Source organism: Haliaeetus leucocephalus, unplaced genomic scaffold (assembly GCF_000737465.1).
Source record: "Haliaeetus leucocephalus isolate CR32 unplaced genomic scaffold, Haliaeetus_leucocephalus-4.0 Scaffold240, whole genome shotgun sequence".
NCBI classification, from domain to species: Eukaryota; Metazoa; Chordata; class Aves; order Accipitriformes; family Accipitridae; genus Haliaeetus; species Haliaeetus leucocephalus.
In genome coordinates, this window is record NW_010972676.1 from 8,304,669 (window position 1) to 8,327,401 (window position 22,733).

A 22,733-nucleotide genomic window follows, 5' to 3' on the forward strand; every position below is an offset into this window, starting at 1 on the left:
TTGCATGTATACTGAAAATCACAGCATCATCCCTGGCAAAAAAATTACAACAGATATTTGTTATATAAATGATGCCAACCACTTTTTAAATCATTGAAGTAATAAGTACCAAACACCTGTTATAGCTGTGCTTGGTATTGCAAGTGCCCCTAAAGCTTCTGCTTTGCAACATTTATGCTGATGGCCTCTGTTCAATATTCTTTCTCCTGCTGCTGGTGGAGATGATTTTTCATTGCTCAGCACTAATTATAGGTCTGACCCTGGCATCAGTGAATTATATTGCAGTTTGCAAACTGCACATAAGCATTCCTTTTCTATTCTTTTACATGCTAACAATAATTGTAAGTTGTATTTAATTGTTAAATGAGCAATTTGACTTCACTGAACGTATGAATTATTTTCAGCAATGCTTTTGGAACAGTACCTGTGGCTGCTACTGCACAGACACAGCCTGCATCTTCGAGTGTGCCTGCTCCATTTGGAGGTATGTAAGTGTTACTAACACCTTTTGTGGACTGTAAGCAACATCTTACTAATTTTTAGTTGATAGTGCTATACTTCGGCACTAGTGATGTTGAAGTTACTAAAGGATGCCAAAAAAGTACAGTTGTTGCGATGCATTTCAAATTAAGCATTTTATTATCAACTCCTAATTTTTCATGTAACTTTAGATATTTATGTATCTCTGTATAAAAGCTGTATAAACTTAAAAGTGAGTCAGATTGGCTATTTTTAAAAGACTATTTAATAAATGTTTTTAATCTTTCAGCAACACCTTCCACAAATCCATTTGTAGCTGCCCCTGTTGCCCCAGTGGCACCTTCAACAAATCCATTCCAGACCAATAGCCGAGGAGCAACAGGTTAGGAAAAAACCACCAAGTGTTTGAGAAACTTTCTTTCAAGACTTGCATTGATTCTTTTTTTTCATAGCTGTGTAATTTGTCCCTTAAAGATTTTCTGTATTATCTGTCTCTAGTCTATTTGACATGTTGTGTGTTTGTTCAATGTAGAGAACAATATTTATGAATAGGCTGCAGGAATCAACTTTCTTTTTTTTTTTTTTTTTGAGCTAAGTGATGTCTTTTATTGGGCTGAGGACATTAATTTCCTGTTTCTGGCCCAATCCTAGGATTTCAAATGGTGGCCATGAAAAATGTCAAAATGATCTGTTTAAGATCTTCTAATACTACCTAAGCTATTTGTAGTCTGTGTATTACCAGTTGGGTACCTTCCAAGACTATAATGTTGGTTTTGAAGCACGCTTCACAGGAGGTTGCTCTGAAATCGGGGATCTTGAAAGCTCTGCTGCTAAGCTAGTGCACTTGCTTTTTTAATTTCTTTATTTCAAAGTCATGAAAGCCCTCAAAACCAAAGAGCTGGAGCTAGAACCAAGGAAGACAAGGCTGTTAGCTCCTTACCAGTCCACTTCTTGTGTGCATTGGTGGTGTCCTTTATTTTTCCTCTTTTGTAACAGTAAAGCATATGTTTAAATATAATCTTTACATTCATGAATTACATTAATTTTGTAGGGGATGATTCTGTAGAATCCTAATTCCATAGACAAAAACTTAATCACTTTTTAAAAAAGCAAACTTGTACTTTTCTTCAAAACACTGAACTTGGATTTAGATGACTGCTAGATTATGCTAATTTTGCTTTCCAGACACTGCTAAATTTTGGCACTTTTATCTATTAACTGGACTTCCACAGATTTAAATCTGCTGATGTATGCATTTTAACACTGAGTCGTGCTTTGCCTCTAGTTTTAAGTAGGTTGAATCAAACTGATCAGGCTGAGTTAAAACTGAATTGATCAAATTCATGTCATCTGCAAAAATGAATTCTGTTTTCAGTCCCTTTTGAGATATTATGCAGTTAAGCTTGTTCAGCTATTTAATGCCCAAAATATCTTTTTCCTTATTTTAATCTCATTCTTAACTGTGCTGTTTTGCATCATTAAGAACTTGTAGCCTCTTTAGATAAATTTGAATATGGTAACTCTATCCTTCCACCTTCTAAACTGCTATCCTTGGCTTGCAGACATTCCAACCCTTTGGCAGCTATACTGATGTTACATACTAGGTGACAGAGATAATGACTATAAGTAAAGATAATATTCTACCACTTTCAGTGCAAGGTGTAAACTTGTAGCTTGTCTGTTTATGCTAAGCTTTCTTTCTGCATGAACTTGGCTGTTTATTATATGGGACATCTGTTTTGTAGCGTTTATTTCTAATGGTTTTCTTAGCTTAATCTATTGCTGGTCATGCTACGGATGAATTGTTTGGTAAATATGTGTGTATATTTCTGTAGATATATATAACTAAGAAATGACTGTTCAAGAGTGTATAAATGATTTGACATTGTCTGGTCTCTTTGTGGCTTCCATAAGGCCTCTCGGGAGCAATGCACTCTCACATATTTCCTCAGGCTCATTTTGGTAGGTGGCCACATTTGGTATCAAGTTTCTTGTGGCTAATTGTTCTTGCTTGTAAAAGCTTATTGATAGCTATCTGGTTCTCTGCACATAGAATTTCGGAAGACTTTCTGTTTTTTAAAATGGAGTGGTTGTGGGTGTGGGTATTTGGCAACTGGGCAAAGGGAGAGAAGAGCATACGTAGACAACCTATTAAGCAACTAAAACAAAACCATTATTGATATCCTCCATGGTCACAACATAATGGTAACAAGTTGAGTGACTCTTGAAGCTTCTACCAACAGTAGCTTGATGCCTTTTGGGATATCCCAAGTCACTGCTCATTTTGTTGTGCTTTTGTTTGCTGTTTTAGCAAGTTTTCCTGTGGAATAGCTTCTCTGCTAACTGTAACTTGAGAACAGTGTTAGTACATTAGTTTTGTGTGTACTTTGTCAACAATTCATGTGTGTATGTCTTGCCCTTGAATACTTTTGGGGTAAATTTTTCAACTGATAATTAAGCTATATTCATTAAATATATTTTTTTTAAAACAGTTGAGCTTGCATAAAATCTAACTTACAACATTTCAAAAGAAAAGTTGTGTCTAATGTTTAGCAGGAGTAAAATGCCTGGTGTCTGCATTTGTACCAAAAAAACTTCTATACGCTTCTCCTTTCAAGAATAACTCCCAAAAGACTGAATAATGGTTTTGTTACTACATTTTTGAACTTGATGTGCTCCCATTTATTTGCTGAAGGCACGTGGAATTACACGAGCTGTGTGTTCTGTTCTTGAAATGTTCAGCAGAGAATCAGATGAAAAGTTTTGGGGTTTTTTGTTTGTTTGTTTTAAGTCTTACCTGAATAGTAAGAGCATTTGCAATAGGAACTTTGTGTGCAAACAATGTGCATGGTGAGAATTTCCTTTAAAGTGATATTAAGGATGGGATGAAGAGAGAGGGGATGCATGTATCCCTTATGATGATTTTTTTTTTGACTTGTAATTTCCTGTAATGCAGCTTGGAGTAGGAAGATCCTTTCATGCTTTTCTCAGAAGGAGAAAAACAGAGGGGCTTATGCTGCCTGAAAGTGCTTGCTTCTGATGTGTACAGACTTTGACCAGAAAAACTCTGGGGAAAGTATATGATAATGTAGAGAACATTAAAAAAAACTATTTCCTTTTCAGAAAATATATCTGAATTTGCTGGATCTAGTAAATTTTAAATTATTCCATTCATTTTTAAAGTGCAAAAGTAAATTATGCACCCAGTTGGTGGTGATCCAAGCTAGTAAATCAGTGGCTGTAGAAGTTTAACCTAGCTTTTGTATGGTCACTGAGGCATTAGGAGACTTTTCTTAACATGGCATTATAATGATTTCTCTCATGAAAGAAGTGATTTCTTACAAGTAATTTAATGTTATTTTTTGCCTACCAGCAGCAACATTTGGTACTGCATCTATGAGCATGCCTGCAGGATTTGGAACTCCTGCTTCCTACAGTCTTCCTACTAGTTTCAGTGGCAACTTCCAGCAGCCCACGTTCCCAACCCAGGCAGCTTTCCCTCAACAGACTGCTTTTGCTCAGCAGCCAAATGGTAGGTCTCTACCTTTTAGATAATCTTGTTTAAATTGGAAACATGGAGAAAATGATCTGTGTGTATGTTAGCAATAATGGGTGCATGTTTATTTCTATATGAACTTAATAATATTGATGAGGGGTTCCCACACTGGTTTGGCTCTGTAGTTGAGCTTTGTGACTTGGCTGTGTGCAGTGACATAACTGAAATTTTACCATAATCTGATACTAAAATTATAAGTATTCCCACGCTTAAAGGGTTTTTATGCAAGCAGGATTGTTTTGTCTTCATTTTTGTAGTGTCTGCAACTGATTTATAACACTTTCTCTAACTTCGTAGAACACAAGCAAAAGAAGGTTGGAAAGTACTTTCTCCCATAAATTTAAATGATAAAATAACATTGAAAAAAGTGCATGTGTAGAAATTGGAAATGGATTAGTTCCGAGCCGTTGAAAACAAACAAAAAGCTGAGTGGTATTTTTTTTTACGCTTATGTTCCTGATAGTGTTTAAGTAGGATCAATCCTGCTGACTGTACAGTCCAAGCTTCCACTTATTTTTGTGTGGGAGCTGCAGCAAAGAACCCTTTGAAGATTGGTTACTAGTATTAATATTTTTCACTTATCTTTCCAAGGAGCAGGTTTTGCTGCATTTGGACAGGCAAAGCCTGTAGTAACTCCTTTTGGACAAGTTGCAGCTGTTGGAGTATCTAGTAACCCTTTTATGGTAAGTGAGTTGTTGCATGATATTAACTTCTGTGTGTCTGAAGAGGCATAATCTCTAACAATTTAGAGACACACAAAGATTTTTATTTTTTTTTCTTCAAATAAGGGAAGGCAGCATCTGAATCTCCTAAATGCAATTCAGTATTATGGTGACATGGCATTTGTAAGGTTGTTCAAATCAAAACAGGGGTACTTGTATACCATGCTCTTATAGTAGTGTAATTTCAGAGAACCATAGGGAAAAAAAAAAGACTGCAACATAAAGACAGAAATATTTCCTAATAGGTTGTTTTCTTTTTTATATATCCTGCATTTATGATTTACAGTATGGGGAAAAAAAATCTTAAAAGATTTGTCTTATTTTTCTTTGTTTTCCCCCAGGCTGGTGCACCAACAGGACAATTTCCAACAGGAAGCTCATCAACCAATCCTTTCTTATAGCCTTATAGACACTTTACCCAAAAGAACTCTTATGTGGTCACATAACATCTCTGCGCCTCTTGCACTGTTGTCTTGTTTCACTGATATTAGCTTTAAACACAAAAAGAAGTAAAAATAAAAGCCTGCATTGTGTACCTTTTAAAAAATTAAAAAAAAAAATTAATACACAAAACCCAAGAAAGTCAACCCCCCCACCAGATAATAACGTGCAAAACAGAGGGCTGTGGTAACATCCTTGAACCTGTGAACTGGCAGGTAAAAAGTAGCGGTATCATGTATATTAAAATTGGCTAATAAGTTATTGCAGATACCACATTCATTATGCTGCAGTACTGTACATATTTTTCTTAGAAAATAGCTATTTGTGCATATCAGTATTTGTAACTTTAACACATTGTTATGTGAAAAATGTTACTGGGAAATAGATCAGCCACTTTAAGGTGCTGTTGTATCTCTTGGAATGAATGAGCTACATCATTTTAACCATTGGTATTGGAAGTCATGAAGTTAAATTGAAGGTTTGTTCATTTCTCAAAATGTTTTCCTTTCCTAAGAGCTCTTCTATTTATACATGCCTAAATCTCTAATGGTAGAGGGATACCTGTCTGCATAATAAAGCTGATCATGTTTTGCTACAGTTTGCAGGTGAAAAAAATAAATATTAGAAAAGAAACCAATTGTGTAGCATTATTTCTGTGCAGTAACATTTTATTGGGTTAAAATGTACATATTGTGAGTCTCATACATAGATGAGTTATCAAAAGCAATATGCTTAAAGGTGAGTTTAAGCTTAACATTTTCATGTGCCTCACTTGGATATGTTTCTTCATGTCCTTGTGATTAAGCTTGCTGTTCTAGCTCAAGTGAAGTGATCTATTGAACAAGAAAATGTTAAGTGAACTTGGATTATTTTGGCAGAGTAGCTGTGTAATGAAGGACACTGGAAGCATGGAGGAGGGTAGTTAGTTGAGAAATGGTTAGCTGCAAAAGACCTGTAATTGTGGATAGCTAATGACTGTCTTAGAACAAGACTTAGTTGTGATCAGAACAGCATGTGTAATAGCAGGCCAAGGTACCACAGATGTAATAGCACTCTTTTTATTAAAATTGATATATATTAGACCTCCTGTGGAATATTAAAGTAACTGATTTTTTTTTTTAGTTACTGGGATGTTTCCTGCCATACTAGAATGGAATTTGTACAGGGGGAAAAACGTCTGGCTTGTCTAGTCTGTAATAGTAAGAAGGTTCAAGAAAAATGTAACTCTGAATCAGTAGTTGGTGATGGTGATTTAAACACAGAGATAACTTGGCTTAAGTTCAAGTGTAATACTGGAAATAGGCAGATAATGTAAATATATCATGAATACATAAACTGCAACCTTAAAAAAACGTTTCTGACCAGCTGGAGAATAAAATTCTAAAAGCTTTCAAGATAACAGGAATAAATAATGTCAGATTGATTTTTGAGAAAAGGATGTGCAAGCCCATTTTGAGACAAATGTGAAAATTCTTGAATGTAAGATGTTTCACTTGTAACATTCAGGTAGTCAATTACATCTGCTTATTTCTAGGGGAGCTGAAAGACTTGACCGCTGCTTGTAAAAACCGTCTTATGCCAGTGCTTTTGACTTCCATTGCCTGCCTATATGAGGGTAGTAATTTCTGTATCTTCTTTTTTTTGAGCTTTGGAGATCTCAAAGCAGGGGACGTGCAGCTTATACAAGCTGTTTATAGTGGCATTCCCTACTTAAATGTCTGGGTTTGTCCTGTTGGCATATTTAAAGTTAAAACAGACTTGAAGTCTGTCTTTTCTTTCTGATGGAGACTGCTGGATAGACTATGGTGTATAGTTTAATTCCTAAGATTCTCTGGGAAGTCATTAAACAAATCCCCAGCAATTGAGGGTTTCCAAGATGTTAGTGATGCCCTTGTGCTCACCACTGTTTTCTAGCATAGTATAAATGGCTGGAGTTTTTCCCTGTTGTTGACCTCACGTGTTTTGGAATAGTAACACACAAATGCAGTAGGGAGTGGGGAACTGCAAGGGTTCAGAAGGAATTGTGGAACACTTAAATAGGCTTATTGCAGGGAACTGGACCAAATCAACCAGATGTCTCATCAAGGAGATGAACAGCCTTGTGGAAGGGGAACAATCCTGTGCTCTCCACCTAAATTGATGTAAATTAAGCTTTGGACAAGGGCTAATGAGATCAGAATCTATTGAAATTGTTCTGATCCAAGTGAAGCTGATTACTGCTAAGAGATGCTGAAATTCATTTAAGTATGCAAGGCATGCAGCTTTAGATTATGTTGCAGAAATAGTGGAATACCTTGTTTTTCATAACTAGTTTGAATGCAGATTAAAGATTGGCAACTTATACTGTACACAACTGCATCTGTTTAGTGTATGTTCACTAATTTTAAGTTTGTCAAACTCCAGACAAGTAGCTGAAGATCTTGTATTGTTTTGAGTCTCCTTTACATTGAGCAGAAACTGACACCATAGCTGTCTTGTTGATTGGATTTTTAAAATAGCTATATTTACAAAATCAATTCTTCACCCATGATTGTAAACGTTTTTGTCTTAGAAATGTCTGCAGTTGTTCACGCAATTGCTCACGCAACTAGCATAGTTGTCAAAAAAGCTATACTTCCACTAGCTTTTCAAAATCCTCTTCTGCTTTAGCATCAAAGCACTTCACTTGATGATAACTTTAGCTCTCTTATACCAAAAATTAATTTGGAGACCTTCTAGATTAATACTTTTAATCCTAATATGTCAGCTCTTACATGTGTATGAAGATGCTGTAAGTAGTACATCCTGAGCTCTACAAGGTAGACGTGATGCCCAGGTACTGCAGCTCAAAGTTATTTAATGGCTGTAAAATCCCAAGCACTGTGTTGAAAGAAATGCTGAGGCAAGAAATTAATTTGAAAAGGACCAAATTTAGTTGGAATTCCTGAAAGAGAACTATAAATATGGTGCAAGTATTCTGCTCTCTTGAAGGGAAAACTTAACTGGGGCATAAAGGCAAGTTCAAGCAGCTTTTAAAGGTATGTTTTTAAAGGAATTAGTGATTTTTTACTTTCTTGTGAGCTGAGTTGGGGGAAACATCAGTTACTTAGGACTCCTGGCAAATCTGTAAGTTGTGTGGTAAAGGAACACAATGGAATTTGCTGCTATCTGATACAGTTGACTCCAAAGTGGACATTATTGAACACACTTGAAAGAACTTAGCTTTAGTTATATCTGAAGTTTTAGTTGTGTTATTTCAGTAAGACTGCCTTGTATAGAAATTGAAGTGTCTCCCCATGACTTAAGAAGTTTAGGAGTTTTTTTGCTTCCAAAGATAAGTGTGTGTGTGGGTCACGGTAGTTGTCAGACATAATTAATGCATATGCTTATCAAGACAGACACTCAAAGGGAAGGTTCGTGTGTTTTATTTGTACATCTCCAACAGACTCACAGTAAAGCTGTCACTGCATCAGTAGCAGCTTATCTATATAACGACGTTTTCCTTATGGTCCTATAACTTCAGATTTCTGAGGAGTGCATTGTCTGTGTGGAATCCAAAATGACTGCATTTGGCCATTTGTAAATTAAAGTGGCAGTATTGCTGTGCTGTACAGCATTGTAGTAATCTACCTTTGAACATAGAGAAGTAGCATCTTTTGGAAAAAACTGGTTTATTGCTATTTGTTAACTTGCTTTAAAAATGCATGTCACAACTTCCAGTTGAAGAAGTCTTAAGTTTTCAAAACGCTTCTGTGACAAGCTTTCCAACAGGTCATCTAGCTGCTATGCGGCAATTGCTTCTTGAGATTCCCTAGGAATGTTTGAACATCTTATGTCTATGACTAAATTGCATTTAATTGAAATACTTGGTAGAAGTGAAAGTTCAGAGGTTGTGTTCTATAAGCTCTTCTGTTGCGAGGTACTGTATGTACTTGCTTGTTGTGGCATTAATCGAAGTTTTGGTGTCAGATCACTAAATTTGAGTTGAAATTGAAGATTGATTGAGGATTGTTTGGTATTAAACTACTGATGAAGAAAATAGGTGAAATGCATCATCCTGTTGACAAAGCTCTTTATGCTGTAGGCTCATAAACAGCCTGTTTCACTGTTGACTAGTCTTGCTTGATTGAACGTTGTTTCTCCTAATTCATTGTTCAGATGAATTGTTCAGCTTTCTGCACTGTTGCTTGCAACCATTCTTTTTGTCTCCATTGTTAATGATCAACGCTTTCACTAGCCACAGTAGTATTTCTGCATTTGATGGACATAATGGTGTATATGCTTCTGATCAGGAAAATTCCAGCTATGAAGGTGAAGTAGCTGCTATAAATGAGAAACTGGGAAATGGAGGTGGGGAAGAAGGAGGAGGAAGAGTAAAAAAACTGTTTTTCCTGTTAGTAACTTAAGGGGTGCCCCTCCACTGCTGCCTTCCCTTCCCTGTCAGCCGTGCCCCAAAATGATGCCATCTTGAAAGGATTCAAGAAGTCTGGCTGCTTGACTTCATACTGTAGAAGTCTGCAGTTGTGAAAGGAGGGGGAGAGAATACTCTGTTATGTGCTTCCCCTCCCCACCTCAATAAGGGAGGAGGACAGCTGCCCTGCACTTTCTCGCTTTTCTCTGAAAAGATGAAAGCTAGAGACTTGGACCTCATTCGCTATATAAGTTTAAACTTTACGTTTAGAAATTTAATGGGGAATCATGAGATCAGTTCATTTTCAGAATTACAGTAACTTAAAGGTGCATCCAGTGAAACTGCGTAACTTAGAATTACCCTAGTAACAGATCCATAGATTGCCTTTCAGCTTGCTTCCTGTTTCTGTTTAGGATATTCTGACATTAAACTTATGAATATTAAGCCTTTAAATAAAAAAAAAACCAAACCTGAGTAATAGGTGGTGGCCTTTCCCTTTTGCTCTATGAAAATATTCTTAAAATTATTGCAGAAATGCAAAATTAGCAGGACTAGAGGACAAATAGGTTGTAGTAGCTACTGCCAGTTCACTTTAAATGAACTTGTTTTTCAAGCAAGTAACTGTCCTAAGCTAGCACATTACCTAGTGTCTTCCCAGAGGCTAATCTTGGAGTGGAACCCTCTTTCAGAACTGAGGGCAGTGTGAGTAATGTAGCTTACCTGTGTGCTGATATCCAGTCCCAGGCCTTTTGAGTCTACTACAACAACAGTTAAAATTGTCTGAATCACCAGTGCAACAAAGTTGTTGATGCCAAACATCAAAGCATAACGCTGCATGCTTAGATTGACAGCAATCTGAAACCTGAAAATGAATGTACAGGTTAACTGAACTATGGAGAACAAGGACATTTGCAGTTTACTTATGGGAGGAAGTTTGGGAATTGTGCACAGAGGTTTCTTCAAAGGATAAAGCCTTTCAATCTTGGCTATTTAACAGCTTCATTTTGGCAGAAATCCCTTGTTTTTCTGGCTTTGGCACTTCTGTGCATCCTACTTATCCACTCAGAATAAGTAAAGGGTATATTTGCTAAATAAAGACCTATGTATATTCATTTGATCATTTAGAGAATACTTGTACAGAGACCATTGAACAGCTAAGTGCAGAATAAGGTAGTTTCTGACTTGGAGTAACCTATTGTAATAGTTATGTCATATAATTTTAAGCATAGTTCTATACAAGCTAGAAATTTGTGCTGCTGCCATGACCTATTTAAAAATCTTATTTCTAGGGAAACTTCTGGTAAAATTTTGATAAATTTAAAAATGTGACACTTACTGATTTAAATCAGTTTAATTAGAGCAGTTGTGTATTATACTTACGTTGCTATTGTTATAAGAAGCATATAGCATGCTTTAAACACAAGGTAACCAGCATAACATGCCCAGATGTTGTCAGTAAAGTGCATGAGAAATAGAGAACCGGCATCCATTGCAGAGAAAATTCCCAAAGCCAGTTCTCCAGAAAGATCCCAGTTTACTTTGATGTATCCAACTGCCATGGAAGTTGCTGAGCCTAAAAATTTAAAAATAATTAAAACTCTGAAACATCATCATCCCTTTAGAGCTGTTGCATAACTGTCTAAATGGATCATGCCAACAGCTCTTGAGACTGTTATGGTCACAATGGGCTTTGATAATGGTGTGGTTTATATTTTCTGTTAGTGGTGTGGGAGTCTTCTCTCTGTTTGGGTTTTTTTTGTCCTTGCTTACAGAGCCTTTGCAGAGAAGTACTCTGAGAAAATGCCTCATGCCTAAGGCTGGAGGCAGCAGTGTACAGTCTATTGTTGTTACTCCCATTTTTTGACATCTGTGAGCAAAGAGAAAAACAATCCTACCAAGCATTTTCTGCCAAAATATGCATAATGGAGTTTAATTCCTTCATGTAAAGATCTTTATGGAATGAAAATCTGTTGTACTCTTTCATGCTTGCTTTTTTTTTTTTATGAAAGCATCTTTTCAGTTTCTGGTGAAAAATCTTAAGAACTGCATTTCTCAATGCCTTATTAACAATCACATACAGTAAAAACCCTTACTTGACTGTAATATGGTATAACAAACTCCAGTGCCTTGATTTTTATTTTTTTAATTATTTTTTTTAATCTCTGCAATAATGATGAGGTATACTTTTCTCCCCATCTTAATTCTGGAGAAACACTTCTACTAGTTTAAGAAGGTTATCCAGCTATGGCATTTTTTTATGCTCCTTTAGCACAGAGGCTCCTGTAGGTTTATGAAAGCTCTTTGAAACATGATATGCTGAGGTTAGTAGCTCAAATGCAAAGAGAAGTCTGGTCCAGGCAGGTTATACAGCCGTGAGTTATCAGAGTCCAGAGACTACTAGTTGCCCAGATGTTTTCAGGCAGGCTAGCACACTAGTGCAAAATTGGACTTCATTTGCTGGCTGTATGTGGTCTTCGTCAGAATTCAAAAAAATCATAGCAGGCCTACTCCTTTGGTCCATCATTGCTATAACCAGACATTTCTAGTAGCGTGAGTGCTTTCTGTACCCTGAAATAGTATCAAGTGCCAGAGAGTGTAAAAGCAAGAAAGCCCTTGGGAATACTGCTCAAACCAGTAGCCTGAGAAGTTTTGGAGTACCTTCAGTAAAGTGCATTTTCATGCTGATTGCAGGGAGGAAGAGTAAACACAGTTCCCTGTAGAAATGTGCCATAAGGTTCCTGGTATGAAGGAGAAGATATAGCTGTGTAAATGTGAGCTTGAAAATGGGGCTCCATTGGTACTGTAAGCTATTCAGATAAAGTTGCACTTTACCCATGTGCCTTCTGTTTTGTGGCCAAAGAGGAATGTCATTTGGATGGACCAAGTAACATAGTGAGAATCAGAATGGCTGAGGTTGGACAAGACCTCTGGAGATTGCCTAGCCCTGCAGGGTGAACTAGAGCAAGCTGCTCAGGATGGTGTCTAGGTTTTGAACATCTCCAAGGATGGAGAGTCCACGCCTCTGGCCAACCTGTTCCAGTGTTAAATCACCTTTACAATAAAAATGTTCTTGTATGTTTAAGTGGAACTTTGTTTAAATTTGTGCACCTTGCCTCTTGTCCTGTCACTCGGTACCACTGCAAAGACTCTGGCTCCATCCTCTACTCCTTCCCTTCAAGCCTTTATGCACATTAACAAGATCACTTGTTTTCTCAGTGTTAACAATTACAGCTCTTATAGCCTCTCCTTGTATATTGTATCCAGAGGCAAACTCATTGATCAGGATACAGATGCAGTCACTGAATATTTGTTCAGGAGCACTCATCCTGAAATCATCTTTAAATCCACTGTCTAAACAGACAATCTAGAACAGTGTATCTGTTAATATGCTTTTTTTAATTCTTAAACCGCCTAGCTTAAGGTGTATTTGAGGGAGGAATGGGCAAGGTGTCATTGCACAGGGTTTTTGAACTGCTTACTTGGAGTTAAATTCATGGTCTAAACAGAGCTGTGAACTTAAACCCTTAAAACACTTTGGTGGAATGAGGCTCCCCTAAGAAGGAAAAGCTTATATCTGTATTTTTTAAGATGATTTTTGAAGACCCCATTGAAGATTGTACACTACAAACATGCTTTGCACACTGTCTGGGTGTTACATATTGGAGGCTGTTGCAGTGGACCTTGGTCCTCATAGAAGATGAACAGAAAGGCACCAAAGACTTTGCTGAAGAATGCCATCAGCACAGGATGGGTTAGAAGTAGTTGATAATGATCTTTTACTTACCTAAAATAGTTGCTATTGCTTCAACAGCTCCATTGTACACTGCAGAGCTGTGAGAGGGGGCTCTGAAGTCCCACAGCACTTGGATATAATTCAGAACCTGGTTAAAGCCCGCTGTAGCCAGAGCCCACCACAGGGACCAGTACAGAAGTTTCCTAGAGCTGTAGCAATCCCTCAGGTCCTTGCTCAGCTGCACCAGTACACTGAGCATGTGATTCTGGGGCTTGGGATTATCAGCCTGCGGTTCAGGTGCTGGTCCCCTGTCAGCGGATACAGAGCTCTTGTCCTCTTGGCAGCTCGATGGCCCGTCGGAGCCGACTGTAGCCACGACTTTATCTGGTCCTGGGGGAGTTTCTGTGACATCTTTCCTGTGGAAGAACATACTCTTTTGGGGCATTGGGAGAAAAAAGGAACAAACAAATGCCAGGGACACGGAAGCCAAAGTAATGGCATTAAGGTGAAAGTAGGATACATCTGCTAAGGAAACCAGCAGCTGTCCCAGCACGGCCGCAACGGTGGCTGCAACAAGAGTGATACTTCTGCAATAGCTCGTCACTCTCTGATAGTGATCGGTGCTGACGACACTGTAGATGTAGGCGTAATAGGCGACCTCGGTGGCTGTCACCATCCCGTAGAAGAATTCCACCACCTGCATGGCCACCACTCCGTGTGCGAAGAGGAGCAAGAGCCACGTGATGATGAAGCTGACGCCCTGGAGGAGGAGGATGGGCTTGTAGCGCACGTAGTCTGTAATCAGGAAGACTGGGAAAAGGAGTGCAAGGTAGGAGTATGTCCAAACTGGGAAAATCTGGTTGGTAACCTAGGAAATAATAAAAGAAATATTTCTTTAAAAATACATTTTAAATGTTGACTTTGAAGCTTTTTGATGATGGTATTGAAGAAACATAGTTGTGGTGACAGGAGACACTGAATTGTGTGAATTGTGCAGTTAAACTGCCTTGAATTACAAAACTGTAAATGTACTCCTGAAAAGGTGAAGATAGTTATGCTAGGCTCCACTACATAAAGAGGTAGATTGGCTTTAAAAATATTTCTGGTAAAGGCTTATGAATAAGGTAGATTTTTGAGGTGCAGCTGTTTAAAGCTGTTGTAACTGTTTGTGTCAGAGGAAAGCCTGTCCAGCATCAAATCCTATTCCCCACAGTGGCTGAAAATAAATGCCTATTTAGTTTTAACTTTTATGCGAGTCATTGTATATCTTTGGTCACCTCTCTCCTTTGTCAGAATTAGAAAAAAAAAAGTATGCCTCTTATGATGAGGGAACTGGAACTATACTTAGTGAGTGGGTAGCTGTTACTATGTTATCCTCACCTTCTATGTTTTCTTCAAATGTAATGTGTAAGAAGTAAGCAAGTATTTGATGGAACAGTATTTTGGTAAGCTTTAGTTGGCCTTCAATGCATAGATGCTCTGAAAAGAAATTATTTTTCTTTTTCTAAATCTGATCTCTATTCAGGTTGGAAGGTGCTGTTTACTGTCGCCACTAAAGCTCAGTGCTTGCCCAGGCAGCTTGACTACAGCTGGAGGGGGGGAGCTTCTTTTAGATACACTCATAGGAAAAGTTCACTCTGTGATGTACAAATTGCCTGTTTTGGGGAGGTCTTATCCAGTAATTGCTGGACCTGCTGGGGTATCTGTTCATGATCACTTGTTCTCTGCTTAAACAATTGGATTAGAAAGGAATTGTTTCAAATGCTGGAGGAACAACAGCAGGTGGTTATCTTTATACTTCTGAACTTGTACTGGAGTGAGTTGCATGATGAGCAGCAGGTTCACTATATCTTTCTGGGTGACTTCTTTTGTTTCTCTGAACTATAATTAGAATTTTTAGGTGTTTGACTGAAACTTATGGAATTAGCTTACCAGAGGTGGGTTTGACTGAAAGAGCCAATATCTATACTCTACTTTCTTTTGAGTTAAGGATTCTTGCTGGAATCAGAACTAAGGCATCCTATCATGTTATTTGTGTAGTTTCATATAAGACAGAAAATTTCCCTTTGTGGTTAAAAAAAAAATTAAAAAGGGAGGGAAAAATCCCAACAACCCAAACCACGAATACTTTTTTTTTTTCCCCAGAAGAAACCTTGGGTTCATACTATGCTAGCGGGCTTCTGCCTTAATATTTGCTACTGCACATCAGGAATGACTGTTCTTCATATTAGCTGTATGTGGGTGTAGCAAGCTTATGTTTTCTAATTATACCATTAGCTCCATGACTCAGCCACTTGTTAACTATGTCCCCTTTTGTTGGGAATCATACTCCTGAAGCAGCCACTGCTGAACAGAGGAGCAAAGCAAGGAAACCTGCAGTGCGTGCTTTTGTCAAAAAAAAAACCCCAGAACTTTTTCGAATGTGAATCTGACCTCCACAGGTTAATGAATGCATAAAACAGCCCTGTAACGTAGGTAATAATCTAACAGCTCATAAGGGGAAGTCTGCTTTGTTTTCTTATGATTTGCAATCACTATGTCACTGTCAGTGTAATCAATTCCATGATAAGGTTAAATAAATCTTAGTGTTGCCCCTCTTCTGGGGCTCTAGGTGGAGAGAGGAGCTAGCTGGCCTGATTTTGCTGAAAATATCAACTTCTTAAACAGCCACCAAAGTGGTTTAAAAGTCCTAAGAATGTGGAGACTTTAAAGTTTTGACCTTTTGCAAAAGAGGTGATACCTTACTCTTTTCCAGAAGCATCTTAAATATGAGTCTCTAGATAAATATACCTGTATTATTGAACACTTCATCTCCCCTTCAGTTATTGCTGTAGGACTTAATGCTTTAAGCATATTAATTATTACTTAAGAGAATAGTTGCATACCTCTTCAATCGTTAGGTTTTTTTCTGGTCCGGTTAGATAAGGAGTGAGAAAAGGTTCTGATGGCCTCATTGTGGAGAAAAATCCACTCGCACAGATGATCAGTGTGGGATAAATCCAGCTGTGGCCTGTGGCTCTCTTCCAGCAATCCATAGTCTACCTAAAAAAAAAAAAAAAGGTAGTGAAGAAATGAGCACACCAGGAATTTTAAAAGATGCTCTTTAGTAAAATTAGTTAGTAAAAATTCATTTGCAAGTTTACTTTTTAACTAACCCTACTTCAGCTAATGTTTCTCTCACTTAAACCTGCCAGTGATCACGGATGCAGCTTGTAAATGAACAACTTGGATCAAGGTGCATTGGTGGTGGTAAACTCCGGTCTCTGTATCATCTATCAAAGGTTGTTCTTAATGACTTACTTAGAATTGAGTGGAGGTATCTTAGCAGAAGAATAAAGTTCCATTACAGTCTCATTTCCGAATAAATGAGTGGGCAAACTGTGTGATTAAAGCTTGTTCTCAGCATGGTCAAGGAGGCTTTTTTCTGTTGATTTGCAGCCTGAGCGCCAAGTGGAACGATAGAAGTGCAAGCCTTTTTGCAGACAATGAAAGCCACCAGCCAGCTCACAACCCATTGTGAGCTCGGTGTCTTCAAAATGCTTTAACACTCATCATATTTCTTGCACTCCAGACATTTGAGTGGGTAAAGAAAGATGCAGAAACTATCTGCTCATGGTACCTGCTCAGACTTAGAAAAGAGGAAGCTTGACTTCACTTTTGAAAGTGATGATCGAAAGGAAAAGAATGAGACTTGTATCTTCACTGTAGTTGGCAGCAAAAAGAAGTATAGAGATTTGGGGTTTTTAAGTTTATTTTACTTGTTTTGCCTTAGTCAGTTCCACTGTTCCCAGAAAACAAGTAAAACAAGAATGTTCTGAAACGTAAGAGAATGAAAGCAAAGCACTGAGTGATGTTTAATCAAGCTGTTACAAGCTATTTCTTTTAAATTGTTGAATTCCATCTTGTAGTAGGCACATTTTCAAAAGTGCTTCTACTTGCGCTGTGAGATTGTATTTATTAAAACTTAGCATAAATAGTATGTTATTAAAGCAGTATTCCTGCGACCTCAGAAGAATGTTACAAAAACCAGCCCTAACCTTGAAACTTGATTTTAAATGTTTGCCTCTGATTATCATCTTTCTCTTACAAATCATTGTATAGAAAATATAGCCTGTATGATCCTTAACTCTAGATCTGCTTTGAGATCTTTTGATATCTGTTACCTTTTCAAAATAAAAATATATTAAACCCTGGACTGATCAATAACATCAGCATAAATCTTGTATCACTTCCAAACGCGCTGAGCAGTTGAGTGGCCAGCATACTTCCAAATAACTCTGAAGGTAATTAATTACCTGTCAAAGCTGTGGCTGTGGTGCATTTGTTGTGGATTCACGTGCAGTTTCCTCCTAGGATGACCTTCTGTCTTGTAGAAGAGAAGTCAGAAACCACCCTTTAGGACTGGAGGTAGTAAGAAATTTCTGTGTCTTTTTGTTTCCTAAAAGTTCTTTCTAAACGTGATGAAATGTTTACAGAATTTAAATTATAGTAATAACAACTCATCACAGCTCTTCTTGCTTGCAGAACTTGTCCATGAAGATTGCAGGGGAAGCTTTCTCCTTTACAGGCTGTCAGCAAACTGAGTTCTAATTTTAAGATAAAGCTTTAAGACTCGCAGTAGCTAATGATTAATAAAAACTTACGTGGCAAGAAAGCAATCACTTGATTGCATTTTTGTGTTAATAAATACCTTTAAAAGCTCTGCTCTCCAATTCATGGATAAGACACAGCACCCGTTTTACAGTTTGGGCTGACACTGACCGTCCCCTGCACATAGCGCAGCAGCCTCTGGGCTCGCAGGTCCCTTTGCTGGGGGTGTGGGGAGGTAGGGCATAGAATACTTCATACTGTTAGTTGGCCAGGAATTACTTCTGTATAAGGACCAATCTGTCACTTAAGGGCAAATGGATGAGAAGATAGGGAGCTTCTAAATCAACTTTTTAAGCTAAAAAAAAAATCAAACCAGAACTACTTCAGAGAAACGCTGCTGCTTTTCTTTCCTTTACCCATTTTTTTTTAGACTGGACTCCCTACGTCTTCCAAGGTTCACCAGAGGATGGAGCTGACCCTGCAGCCTGTTGGCGGGATGTGTGTTGACGCTGGGAGCAAACGCTGTGGCCCTGACAGGAGGGGCCCCACGTGCTGCCCAGAGCAGCTGTGTGAGCTGGACGGAGCGTGGCCTTGTTCTACAGGTATGGAAAGCTCTCGCACCGCTTCAAGCGTGTAGTGCGGCCGGGCAGGCAAGTGTTTGGAGAAGCCAGGCTTGCCTCTGCATTTCATTCTCTTTCTTTACCAATGGCTTCCAAGAAAGGAGAAGAATCAGGGGAAGATGCTGCTGGGTACGTCTACTGGCCTGCTGAAAAGTGGCTGCTGACTAGCATTTCTCTGGTAACCCACAGAGTGCTTGGTTATTAAGCAAGCTTGCTTTGAATACAAAGATACAATCTGTTCGCTGCGTTGTTGGCCAGACCTGGCCTTATCAGCTTGCTGGACTGTATCTTCACGGAAGACTTGTGCCCAAACGCAGTAAAGTTTCGAAGGTAGTGTTGTACTTGGAGGGGGTTGTAGCTATGGGGAGCGATGTGCTCAGCTCTGGATTTTCATATTTACTTGGAATCCTTTAGCATGCTGGGAGAGAGATAAGCACTTAATACTAAAAGCTGCAAGGAGAGGTGGATTTGTTCAGTTCCGTTTTCCTGCAGAACTAGAGCCTGTGTTTCCAGCCTTGCTCATAACCTGCCAAGCCTCAGCTATCTCCTCTCCAAAAAGTGCGTGTGTACGTACATGAACATGTAGGTAGATGTGTGCCTCTGACTATTTTGGATGAATTCTCTAATTGATTGCTGCGTTAATACTGATTTGCAGCTGAAAACCCATGGTAACATAAAGCCATACCTTTCTCTTGCTGTTGTTTCCGCCTCCAACATGTCATGTCCTTCCTAACACTCGTAAGAGCTGCCCTCTTCCTTCCCTATTTCTCCCCCACCCCACCCCCTCCCCCGCAAATGCTCCCCCCAACTCCCAAACTCAGAATCTTTCTTTTGGAAATTTGAGAGAATAGGAATAGATTTGTGTGTGTTTCTGCTTGGTTCCTTTGCTCCTTAGTGCTATCCCACATACCTGGAAGGCTGTAAGCTCTGACCAGTTCAGAACAGAAGAATTTTTATGGTTCTTTCTACTAGTTTTTCTAGCTCCTTTCCTGTAGCTTACTACTACCATTATTTTTTTAATAATAGCAAGAATTTTCACATGTTGCCGATTCCTTTTGTCTGATGATACATAGCGAGAAATCTTTAAATTGCTGTACCAAAGGCAGCTGGAGACTGTGGAGCTGGAAATACCAAGTTTCTCTTTTTCATTTAAACACAAACTCTAGTTAGATTCTAGTCCAGGACTGGCACCTAGTTCTTTAACTAAATGCCTCAAAAGAAGTTTTCTACTCACAAGGAAAAGTAAAACAAAATAGTCTGTGCTCTACTGGACTTTGTCACTGTTTCTTCAGGCAGGAATATCATGCCCTCAGTTCTGCAGTAATAAAAGATATTTACTGTTTACTGCAAACTAAGTACATGTCCCACTTTTACAACTGCATTGGTTAAGCTGTTCTGCTTAAAGCCAGTTTACAATAGAGAATGTCCACACAGTGCACAAGAGTAAACAAAAGGCCTAGAAAATGAGCTGGGTTCATTTGGTCAAATCTTACCAATTCTTGTGACTTGAAACAAATTGCTTCTCTCCTGCCTGCTCTTGCCTCTGGGCAGTTTGTCTAGTTGCAGTATATGACAACTGTATGAAAAGGACATACGTCTGTACAAATGATAGCTTATGTCTCTACAGGAAAAATATTATTCTGTAAATGCTAAGCATTTTCTATTTTTATTAGTTAGATGTAGGTATTGGAAGCTAGAAGCAAACAGCAGTACAGAAATAACTTTAACATATGGATATAATTTGTATTAAATTGGGGATTCACTATGCAAACTCACAGGCTCTTTTTTCTTCTCCTGGACTAACTGTCCTTTGTGCTGGACTGAATTAGCTGTAGGACTTGAATCTTCTTGATAAATTCTGAGATGCTGACCCTGCCAAATCCTTGGCAAAGACCAAGGGACCTCCCTCATTTGGCACTCAAAAGCAGACATGATGCTAGCTTTCTGTTTCAGTTATAAGTCGTCTTGGATATTCGTGTTAATTGGGAATTTTCCTGTGCAGAACCAGCCACATTTCTCCACAATGTACTTCTCTGGTTTTAGTCCATACTACTCAATCCCTTTGACTTTTTTTTTCTTTTCCTGTTGAAACTGCAAGACTCTCAGTCCTGAATTTAATTTTACTGGAAGCACAAGGAAAAGAGTGGGGCGCTTGCATTTTGTTTTGACTCTGAAGTTTTTCCCTTCTGGGCTGATGTTGCTGTGGAGTCAGTAGAATCATAGAGCAGTTTGGGTTGGAAGGGACCTTAAAGATCATCTGGTTCCAACCCCCCTGCCATGGGCAGGGACACCTTCCACTAGTCCAGGTTGCTCAAATCATCATCCCACCTGGCCTTGAACACTTCCAGGGATGGGGCATCCACAGACTCTCTGGGCAACCTGTTCCAGTGCCTCACCACCCTCACAGTAAAGAGCTTCTTCCTTACATCTCATCTAAATCTACCCTCTTTCAGTTTAAAGCCATTACCCCTTGTCCTATCACTACATGCCCTTGTAAAATGTCCCTCTCCAGCTTTCTTGTAGGCCCCCTTTAGGTACTGGAAGGCTGCTGTAAGGTCTCCCCAGAGCCTCCTCTTCTCCAGGCTGAACAACCCCAACTCTCTCAGCCTGTATTCGTAGGAGAGGTGCTCCAGCCCTCTCGTCATCTTTGTGGCCCTCCTCTGGACTCGCTGCAACAGGTCCATGTCCTTGTGATGTTGGGGGCCCTGGAGCTGAACGCAGTACTCCAGGTGGGCTCTCACGGGAGTGGGGTAGAGGGGGAGAATCACCTCCCTCGGCCTGCTGGTCACGCTTCTTTTGATGCAGCCCAGGATACAGTTGGCTTTCTGGACTGGAAACGCACATTGCCAGGTCATGTTGAGCTTCTTGTCAACCAACAGCCCCAAGTCTGTCTCTGCAGGGCTGCTCTGAGTCCACTCATCATCCAGCCTGTATTTGTGCTTGGGATACAAGTACAGTGTTTAGGTTGCAGCTTTCACATGCGGGTCCAGCAACAGCTGTGACTTAGCAGTGTTTTAGTGAACCTTCTCAGATAGGTTGTGCAAACCCTGCTTTTCTGCACTGTTGTCTGCAAAAAGCCTGCTTCTGATGTGGGCTTTTAAATTAGAAGGGAGGAGTCTGTCATGAATTGCCTGTAGTTAAGTGTGCTGGTTTTGTCTGGGATAGAGTTACTTTTCTTCACAGTAGCTAGTATGGGGCTATGCTTTGGATTTGTGCTGAAAACAGCTTTGATAACACAGGGATGTTTTTGTTATTGCTGAGCAGTGCTCACACAGAGCCGAGGCCTTTTCTGCTTCTCCCCCCACCCCACCAGCGAGCAGGCTGGGGGGGCACAAGGAGCTGGGAGGGGACACAGCTGGGACAGCTGAACCCAACTGACCAAAGGGATAGTCCAGAGCATACAACGTCGTGCTCAGCATATACAGCTGGGGGAAGAAGAAGGAAAGGGGGAACGTTCAGAGTGATGGCGTTTGTCTTCCCAAGTAACTGTTACATGTGATGGAGCCCTGCTTTCCTGGAGATGGCTGAACACCTGCCTGCCCATGGGATGTGCTGAATGAATTCCTTGGTTTGCTTTGCTTATGCAGGGGGCTTTTGCTTTACCTGTTAAACTGTCTTCATCTCAACCCATGCGTTTTCTCACTTTTACCCTTCCGTTTCTCTCCCCCATCCCACTGTGGGGGGTAGGGGGAGTAAGCGAGTGGCTGTGTGGTGCTTAGTTGCCAGCTGGGGTTAAACCATGACATTAGGTAGGAAAGAATATAATGATGAAACACAATCCCTTCTTCCTTGGTTCAGAACAAGGTATGTGCAAAGGGGGGGGGATAGACCCTTCACCCACACGCATGAGCAAATGGTCACCGAAGCAGCTTGCCAATGCTGTATACAAGAGCTAGAACAAGCAAGGCAAGGTGATCTCTGATCTTTGCCATTATGCACAGTGGGATGCCCAGGTGGTTGCTCTGTTCTTGTGTATAGATTACTGCTGTTAAGCTATTTATAGGCAAGTAAATAAGAATCTAAAGCAGCTTATCTTTTCTTCTTGGCACAGTGCCATTATGGTGATCACTTAGTTGGCATATGTTGTAATGAAGTGCTATATGATTCAGCGTAGCTTTTCAGGGCTGTGTGGTAGATTCATCTTGCACTGCTGTTCCCTGCATGCTGCAGTAGGAACTCTTCTCCCACGAGGGCCTGGCCA

At 39.4% G+C, this 22,733-nt stretch overlaps 2 protein-coding genes across 7 annotated transcripts in view; one reads left to right on the plus strand and one right to left on the minus strand.

The window, feature by feature from the left end:
- The window catches only part of AGFG1 (ArfGAP with FG repeats 1), a 38,008-nt gene extending 32,175 nt beyond the window's left edge, over positions 1–5,833 (plus strand). For 3 of the 6 annotated variants that reach the window (XM_010568304.1, XM_010568306.1, XM_010568308.1), the window contains 5 exons: positions 405–484; positions 770–862; positions 3,854–4,012; positions 4,628–4,719; positions 5,100–5,833. In XM_010568304.1, coding sequence (XP_010566606.1) covers positions 405–484; positions 770–862; positions 3,854–4,012; positions 4,628–4,719; positions 5,100–5,159 — 484 coding nt within the window. In that variant the 3' untranslated portion in view covers positions 5,160–5,833. Of the gene's footprint in view, positions 1–404; positions 485–769; positions 863–2,394; positions 2,443–3,853; positions 4,013–4,627; positions 4,720–5,099 lie in introns of all 6 variants that reach the window. The other 3 variants (XM_010568305.1, XM_010568307.1, XM_010568303.1) reach the window with 2 other exon arrangements.
- Positions 5,834–9,392: 3,559 nt separating this feature from the next.
- Positions 9,393–16,368, minus strand: LOC104832237 (thiamine transporter 2-like). The gene is made up of 5 exons (XM_010568309.1): positions 16,208–16,368; positions 13,374–14,190; positions 10,970–11,162; positions 10,310–10,451; positions 9,393–9,515 (listed from the first exon to the last, which is right to left on the minus strand). The coding sequence occupies exons 1-5, from the start codon at positions 16,355–16,357 to the stop codon at positions 9,393–9,395; spliced, it is 1,425 nt and encodes a 474-aa protein (XP_010566611.1). The 5' UTR covers positions 16,358–16,368.
- Between the last annotated feature and the right edge of the window lie 6,365 nt (positions 16,369–22,733).